The following is a 9,526-nucleotide window of genomic DNA, read 5'->3' as shown; positions in this document are numbered from 1 at the left end:
TTTTGCAGTCGTCTTCCAATCTTTACGATGCATACAGATACAGTGTCTTCATCCACCCCCTTTCTTACCTGAGTAAACCAGAAAACGTTTGTAAGTTTTACAAGCCTTGCCATGCATTTGACTTTAATGCTCCAATATGGTGTTTCTCCAGCAATCTTCTTAGCTCCGGCATGGTGTGAATGAACAATACATGTTTAAATATTTTCCAGATCCTTCAGGGAAGCAGCTTTTTTCTTCTGTGTAGTTATCAGGCTGAGCTGTAATTAAAAACAAGCAGATAGTTTCTTACGTAATTTTTTGTAAGATCAAAGTATCAGTAGAACTTCAGTATGGAAGGTGTCATGGAGGAGAGGGAACAAGCATAGGTAAGTGGGAATTTGGGGTAAACAGTAGAATTTACAGTGCACTCTCTCTAGACAACTGCTTTTGTCTTGTTTCAGATCCCAAAGAATTGAAGATGATGTAAGATTAGGTAGCAGAGGTACACTTTAAAGAGTTCTACATAGAATACACACATTTTAAACCTGTGCAGACATTATCCTGTATTTTTTATGTTTCTTACTGAATTACTGTTATTTAATAATAAGCTAAGATTTGTAGTCATATAAATATACAAGAAAAATGTCATTTCTAGACTCCCTAATAGTCCAGCTCTAGCCTATATTTGATTTAATTTTACAAGTAAGCTGGGTAATGTAATGAGAATACACAATTAAGTCAAGTCAGAAAGTAGCCCTCAGCTTGTTTCTTCAGATTCAGAAGAGCGGACGTTCTTGCAGCAGTACTCCTGGAGACGGCTTTTTCCAGCCTGTAGCGGGAACAGCGCTGGTACGTCTGTTGGTTTGTTAGCTGCTAAACGGCTTATCAAATCTCTTTGTTACCTTTCAGAGGGAGACTGGTGAGGAACAGGTAATTATCGATGTTTTCAGGAACAGCAAGACCTCTTCCTATATGGGTACCGAGGCCAGGAATTTAACTCCCTTGAAAGGTGATGTGACCATGTTTTTTAAGGGAAGATGGCACCTCAGAAGTATTAGAGCTGAACAGAGCCATATGACAAACAGGAGGTGAAAAAAAGATAAATCACTCCTTCAGAGCAAATCTTCACCAGCTGGGTAGACCTGGTCATGACAGAGAGCATTTACAGCCAGGAAACGCAGCTTACGTTATGACAGCTTGGCAGCTATGCCCATTTATTCACTGCTGTTGGGGAAAAAAAATGTCCTTTGTCCTAATTGGACAATTTAGATCAACCAAACATTTCCTCTCTGCAACCCACATGGGATCACCCACACTAAAAAGCTGTAATTTGCAAATGGGTTTCCTAAATCACTGTAAAAAATTAGGAGGCAGAAAGACCACCTTTACTTAATAGGGGACCAACCCAAGTAACAAACTTGCTTGGCAAATAAGTGAACCCAGTGTATAACCCCCCCTGGGATTTGCTTCGAGATGTATAGCTTGAATAGTACGGAAAAAAGAACGCTGGATGGAAAAAAACCCTGCCTACCGTCTAGCAGAGAAAATACAGAATTATAGGTAGCATGGGGTTTAGACAATTAAAGCCTGAAGTTTCTCTCTGAAGAGAAGAAAACTTTTCTTCCCAATATCCCTAATGTCTGGAAATACTGAGTAGTACTGCTCAGAGTTGGAACAGAGTTGTAAGAGAACTGGAAAAAGGCAGCAGCAACGATCCAGCTCCTCCAGTGATCACAAGGGTGCACAAGGAGTTCTTGGGCATATAAACGGCTCTAGCAGACACACCTTGTTTGACGTTTTCAGAATCACTGAAACATGCACAAGGCACGTTTACTATGGCAGCGAGATACACAGACCATCCCTTCCTTCCCCCCTTCCCATGGCCTGGGAAAACCCAAGTATTTCCTATTCTGTCTGCACAATTTTCAGTATTTTTGACATTACAGGACTTACTGTGTCCGTTACACATAACTGATGGTAACTGCAGTGGGGCGTGCTTCTCCAGCAATCTTTGGGGACACAGCTACTGGAGGCCACTAACGAAAATGCAGGTGGACAGAGAAGAAGTTAACAACTGTGGGAGTTCATGTGACATGGCAGAAGGTACTCAAGGTTGCAACGTGAACGCTAAACAGGTCCACGCTATCCATTCTGTCCTGCAACCGCTGCACGCCATTTCCCCACGCTCTTTGTGCGGCCACACAATGAATTAGACCAGGGAACTTACTTGGCTGAAAAACCCTACAAACGGAATCCCCACAAAACAGCTATGCTGCCTAGCAATTTTTATAAAGGCAGTTCTCTAGCCATCAACCCCAGACATGCTTTGTTTTAAGTCAGACTCCCCAGGAGACAGGTGTAGGAATCGGCACAACTTTTGCTCTTTATCACGTGAAGCCATCGTTTGTGACTGCTGCAGTAGGTTACACCAGGCTAAAAAAGCCTGCTTTATGTAAACAGGAGCTGCAGTTCTTTAAGGGGTTTCTTCTTCCTCTTTGTTAACTTGCTGCCATTTCTGAAGGTGGAAATGATCATACGCCTTCATTCACACATTTTGAACCGCGGAAGTTTAATTTGCATCAAATTTGTTTCCATAAACAAATCTATACCGTCACTTAAGCATCCTGTCGGAAGGTGGCATTTGATTGAATCTGCATCAGTTTTGTGATGACGCATCCAAAATACAAGCTTGTTGTTAAAGTTATATTAGTCATAATGCATATAAATGATCACCTCTGCCTCAGGAACGATACAGAGTGAAAATTTTTGTAATAGTCAATGGGATTTTTTTAATGCACTTCGATAACATGTTTTTTGTTGGTTTTGTACCTTTTGAGATGCTGTAGCTGCCCTCTGTTCTGCCTGGCTCAGTCGCCTTTGAAGCCTATTGATGTATTCTCGATATTCCATCATTAATTTTTCATCCTGTGTAAGTGAAATATCTCATTACAAATGCAAAGTTCTTTTTACTGGACCCATACATACTGTAGTGAAAGAGCTGAAAACAAGAGGAACTGCAGAAGCGGAACTGTTTACCGCTTACAATAAGACTGAAGACATACTGCTGACACATTATAGAGAATTTCCAGCTCAAATATGATATCATATGACTTTTCCAATCAGAGTATTCTGCAGAGGAAGTTCTACTCATTTCACCATCTTGAAGTAAGATGCATGAAAGCTGACATTTTAATCCAAGTACTTTAATTTGCACGATCTTACAATGTAATTTTTTTAGCTATACTCAAAGGGAAAAAGAATATACTAGATAACACAAATGAGATGATAACCTTGGTACAGATTTCTTCTGTTCTCTTCATCAAAGTGTAGGTATAAAGTCTTTCTTAACTATCCTTTACTTAGGCAAATCTATTCTCGCATCAGCCCCATTTTTTTCCTCTCAACAATACAGCACTACAAAAAACAACACAGAAGGACTTATCTTAGATAGAATTGGATATTATCCCCGATTTACGAGGCTGACAGGATAGCTGTTTTCTAAAGTGGCCATTAATTATTGAACAATGCACATTCCAAAACAACCCTGCCCTTAATCTTTAATGGATAATGCTTTTATCTATATGCACGTATGCACATACAGTGTAAATTCTACTACACACATAGCATGCTGAGAATTTGATACCTCCGCATATGCTACATTATCCGTAACACAATGCCTAGTCCTTTTTAGAGGTATGCATGCATACATAGGCAGAAGTGACTTCAGAAACGTTTCCTGAATTGTCTAAAATTGCTAGATTAGTAACCTTGAAAGATGATCTCTCCTTTACCTTTCCTTGTAGTTTGAGAGTAAAGTTAATTTGTCTTCCTGCCATTTGGACGTAGCAGTCAGCAGAAACAGCGGGGTTTTCCAGTTACGACTACTCCTGTCAAAAATCCTTAATTTTTTCTAAGCCAGCAACATAACTCATCTAAATAGGTTTCTGTTAAGATCCTGGTGTGCGTGCATCAGGTTGTAACTGAAAGTAGTTGTCATATCAGTCATTGTCTTACCTCAGTTACCTTTTCATTTGCCATTTCCAGCTGAGAAATGAGCTCCTGGCTACGAAGTTTTTGTTGACTCAGCTCACTTCTGTTAATCAGAAGAAAAGATGCCGATTAACACACAGCAGTGCATCAGTTATCGGAATATAATTTCATAGGTACTTTCTTGCACTGTAGGGGCTTATGGTGTATTTTTAATTATAGCATTGCTCTTAAAACATTGATTTCAAAAGCACTACACAGCTAGCACTTCTTCATGATGTGTACTCCAGACTATAATGGCAGAGGAATGAGATATATTTGTTCGAATCAACAGGACTCTGTCAAGAGCATTTGACATTTTACAGGGTTTTTTTTTCTGTTTATTGAATCTTATTTTGCAGGCACGTTATCACATATGCTATAAATATAAGCTGCATTTGCACAGTGCATTCAATATCTAGATTAACATTCTAATTAGTGTCCCATAACCAGACTTCAACGTGGACATTTTTGAAGGTGCTTTGAAGTACCTAAACCCAAATCATTCTATACTTGTGAGACAGACAACAATGTAACGCTTCACGAGGAAAAGGAAAATGCCACCTTCTTCAAAGTGGTCTTTTTACTTTTATACTGAATGAGTTTTAGTGATCCTGAATTTGTATAGTTGTCAGGAAGGTTTCACCTTCTACACTGAGGTTCAAACATGCTTGTGAAGAAGAATTTTCAAATCTATTCTCACTTTACCTTCCTTTCCCAAGTTGAAAGTATGCTGAAATGCAATCACCTTCATGAACATGTAGCACATTGACAACGCTCAGAAAGCTGATACCTAACCTTGAGGTGCTCTGCCTATTACTGAAACTACGTGCACTGTAATGGAAGCTAAAGCCTTCATTCCTTCTGGGGGAATGGAGGTAAGGTAGGAGATACTTTAACCTCAGATCTTCATCTTGAAAAGCCTCTGCTATTTTAATGATGGCGTTTAGTTCTCAACAATAATTTACTCTTAAAAACTTTTCAACTTAGTATTTCATAAAAGTTTGACTGAAAACTGCCGTATGGCACTTGAAATACAAGGTCGCAATATATCTGTGAACGTAAGGTTGTGAGTACACCTGGCTGGTAGTTTCCACTCCCTTGTTCTCAACCAACCCCTTTAACCAATCCCAGGTAGATATCATAAAAACAGTTCAACACCTTTTGACTAGCTGCTATAAAAATGAGAGTACGCAGGCAGATATTTAGACGATGTGAAACAGTTAAAATTCTATGTAGATTATACCTGTGTTATCAGATGTGAACATTTTTGTATCAAATAAGAATTAAATACGGATTAAAATTGCAGGATCAAGATAGTATGTTAATACTTAACACTGTTATTGCAATTTGTCCTCTGTAATCAATATCAAGCATCAAGATGAAGCATTTTCAATATAGGAGCTGTTTTTTGAAAGTTCAGTTTTTATAAACTTTTATTAGCAAAACAGAAATTTTATACAATTCCTGTCAGATCTTTTTGTACGTACCTTTTCAAAATAAACTCCCTAGAAACTATTCAAACACTACTCCTTACCGTGTGTAGACTCCTAATGTTCAACTGGGCTAGTAAAAAAGGCTTTGAAAATAAGGAAGTTCTTAAATTCTGACAAACCGTCTTTATTGCTACGTCATCTTAGAAGACTATCGACATAGATTAATTTTCTAAATTAAAAATTCTTAGTTACTGAAAACAATCTGTCTCCTATACTTGTACTGAGGTGTGGAATTAGCATTCTTAGCAGCGCGGGCCATAAACAGAGTTTACATGCTCATATACAGCTGTGTATCAAGAAATTACTTTTCTAATTAGATCACACTGAACATGTATGTAAAGAAAACAGTTTAACCTTGTAAGCATAGGGAAACGTGATGGCCACTGAGCTAGACAGTTGATTCATTCTGATTGTTAACCCTCCCCCAAACACACATTATGAGATTTTAATATTAAAATTGAGCAGTAACCCCAACTGCTGAATAATCAAATCGGTCCCTACTCCATATTGTCTTTGTTAAGTGAGCAGGAAACAAAAGGTGAGCTTTTAGCATTTTGGCAGGCGGGTGATAAATCCGCCAGCTGTAGCAAGTACGTTCTGCAAAGCTCTCACATGACAAATACAGCATGTGCCAGCTGTTTTTTCGGTTGAATTATAATATAATATGCTTCATTTACTCTTAGTAATTATGAATTTTGTATACTGCCAGTACCTGCAGCTGTCTCTCATCCTGTTAATTTTTTTCTTTAATGAACATCTTAAAATAAGCAGCTATGGCTGCCAAACATTACAGAAGTGCAGCCAAGAATAATGTTTTAGAAATGGAGGAAACTTCTTCATCTCAAGATGCTGTGCAATTCACTCAAGGCACTGTACAGGAGGTAGGGAGAAGGAGAAGGCAGTCCTGGCCGACACTTCATACACAGGCACCAAAACCAGTCATTCTTCAGAGACAGATTCTTTTCAATTATAGAACAGGTAAAACCGAGAACTCCAAAACACACACATGGCTACCGATGAGTCAGGGACTCTAACTATGACACAGAAACATTTCAGAAGCAGAAACTGGAACAAAGACACCCAAAAGAGCTGCAATCAGATGACTTAAGCTAAGCAAAGTATTTAAATTTAAAAACAATATGGCAAGGATTCCCTTTTTATAAGTACTGACAATTATAATTCAAGTGAATATTAAAAAAATGAAGCCATTCAGTATGGTTGTTCAAATATAATGGGCTTATGTTACAACAAATATTTTTGATTTTTTTCCCCAAAAAGTTGTATCTTACTACTAGGCAATAGTGGCAGATGGTTAAGATTATTAATTTACCAATTTGTTCATACTATGTATTAGTAATAAATTTTATTATTTTTATTAGTTAAAGAGTTAAGATTTTTAAAGCTCCTCAAATGCATTGTTACATGGAAGTAACTTCTCAAGTAGTTACCCTCTTTATCATTTAAGCCAACGTTTATAAATTGTCTCATGTACTGTTTGTTTTGTAGATTCAGTTTATATTTCTAAAAAGAGAACAGACTTGTGTGTACACATTACTACCCCTAGTAAGTAGTCAGGCTAAACTGTACCTTAACTGAGCAATCATCCACATGTCTCACAGGCCAAAGTACTATTTATAGCAAAGTTGAGAACCGTCCATTTCCTGGGAAGTTTTCAAGTTACAACGTCCGCCTTTTTCCCATCTGCAGTTTTCAAGATCTACTCCGCTGAAGGGCATTCTGTGGATAGTTCAGTCATTTGATTGGATATGACACTTCGCTTATCAGTGCGGATCTTGTTCTGATCCCTGGGCCAGAATCATGTTCAACAAAAATATGCTCTTGGTGTTGGCCGCTGGTGAGGAGTCTGTGTTTATGTATAACCAGTGGTTATCTGCCAAATTCCTTCTCAATTTACCCCAATTCTTTTCTTCATTCTCAGGATTAGAACATAAAAATCTATGAATACTGATATGCCGATTAGAAGGGATTAACCATCTATTACTATTTGTATTATGACCTCTTTTTTATTTATTTGTTTAACCTAGTTAACATAAGTACAGACCAGTCAAGGTGGACTTTACAGAATGAATGAATAATCTGCCCTTATTTTTTAAACTTGTATACAGTCTTTCACTTTATTTTCTTTCAGTAAATGCTAGCAGATCAGATTACCCTGTTTTTGCTTAAATTCTGTTGTCAGAACTTTCTCCCTCACCCCTTCTCAATCTATCCTGTATTCTGTTGTTACTGAAGTTAGTTTCCTTCCAATTTACAAATTTCCTAAATATTCCCTTGGTATTGCTGATTTCACTTGCTATCTCTGCTGTCATTTACTCTTCTTAGCTAAAGTTTGAAGGACTATATAGCTTTATACACAATGCTGTAAGGTAATAAGGACAGTCCTAGCCAGTCTCTTCCCCCAAAATATGGGCACAGGAACCGTTTTTCTAGATTACCGTACATCAGTGAAAGCAAGAGCCTTTAAAAATATGCGTATGTATTCCTCATTTCTTTCAAAAGTAAATTCTTTCAAATGAAGACAAGAAATGTAAAAGAAGCTGGACGCACTTGATACTATTATTTTACCACAGCTGTCAAAGGCAGATCACCTAAGTCCCTTGAAGTTTTGGGACATTCAAACTGACAGCGATCTTAGAGCTTACAACTTTACAATTGGAAACTCTACACCCTGTAGATCAGCAACAACGTGGATTGCTTCTATTTCTTATCAAATTCCACACAAATTTGTGGAGAAGTGACACTGAAGAGCAAAATAACTTTTTGAACATTAAACCTAACTCTGATTTGGTTATTTAGATTACTTAAACAATGTTCCAGATACAGGGGGAGAAAAAAATAAAATAGAAACTCAAGCAAGTGTCAGTTACTAAATTAATCAACATATAATAGTTAAATTATTCACCAAGACTTAAAAGCTCTTTTTATGTTATGAAAAATATTACCTTTAGAAATAAGTTTCCTAGTTTTACAGAATTTCTATACTTCTCTCCTTACTATTTTCCATTTAAACCCCTATGAAGAATGTGAAAGATGACTTTTTGCCTCTTAGAAGTTCACTTCATTCTACTCATTATTCCTGCTCAGAACTGAATTGGTGCTTCAATCTCAGACCCTAGCAGAGATGCAACTGTCAAAAAGCAAGCCTGTTGAAACACAGCAAGTAACCAAACCAATTCAACTAAAATTAAGTGTTAATATGCATTTCCGTCTCAAAAGCCACATCTGTCCTTCGGTCTCGTGGTGGATTGACCCAGCTGGCAGGTAAGCCCCCACCCAGTTGCTCGCTCACTCCCCCCCAGAGGAAAGGGGGAGAGAACCGGAACGGTACAGGTGTGAAACAAACGCATGGGTCAAGAGAAAGCTTAATAAGTGAAGGGGAAAAAAAATTGATGCAAAAGCAATCACTCACCACCAGCAGACCAATGCCCAGCCAGTATCCAAACAACAGCTACTTTGGAAGAACTTCCACCCAGTTTTATTGGTGAACATGACATCATAGGGTATGGGGGATCCTTCCGGTCAGTTGGGGTCAGCTGTCCTGGCTGTGCCCCTTCCCAGCTTCTTATCATAGAATCATAGAATGGTTTGGGTTGGAAGGGACCTCTAAAGGTCATCTAGTCCAACCCCCCTGCCGTGGGCAGGGACATCTTCAACTAGATCAGGTTGCTCAGAGCCCCGGCCAACCTCACCTTGAATGTTTCCAGGGATGGGGCATCCACCTCCTCTCTGGGCAACCTGTGCCAGTGCTTCACCACCCTCATTGTAGAAAATTTCTTCCTTATATCTAGTCTGAATCTACCTTCTTTTAGTTTAAAACCATTCCCCCTTGTCCTGTCGCAACAGGCCCTGCTAAAAAGTTTGTCCCCATCTTTCTTATAGCCCCCTTTAAGTACTGAAAGGCTGCAAATAAGGTCTCTGTGAAGCCTCCTCCTCTCCAGGCTGAACAACCCCAACTCTCTCAGCCTTTCTTCATAGGAGAGGTGTTCCATCCCCCTGATCATTTT

General features: G+C 38.6%; 1 protein-coding gene across 1 annotated transcript in view; it reads right to left on the bottom strand.

Annotated features, from left to right (window-relative positions):
* The window catches only part of SCLT1 (sodium channel and clathrin linker 1), a 47,202-nt gene continuing 37,676 nt past the window's right edge, over window positions 1–9,526 (bottom strand). The window contains exons 19-21 of the mRNA XM_009289487.1: window positions 3,994–4,072; window positions 2,809–2,904; window positions 1–257 (exon numbers count right to left, since the gene is read on the bottom strand). Coding sequence (XP_009287762.1) covers window positions 195–257; window positions 2,809–2,904; window positions 3,994–4,072 — 238 coding nt within the window. The 3' untranslated portion in view covers window positions 1–194. The remainder of the gene's footprint in view (window positions 258–2,808; window positions 2,905–3,993; window positions 4,073–9,526) is intronic.

This window comes from Aptenodytes forsteri, unplaced genomic scaffold, assembly GCF_000699145.1.
Source record: "Aptenodytes forsteri isolate BGI_AS27 unplaced genomic scaffold, ASM69914v1 Scaffold109, whole genome shotgun sequence".
Taxonomy (NCBI): Eukaryota; Metazoa; Chordata; class Aves; order Sphenisciformes; family Spheniscidae; genus Aptenodytes; species Aptenodytes forsteri.
This window is presented reverse-complemented; position numbering and strand designations above follow the sequence as displayed.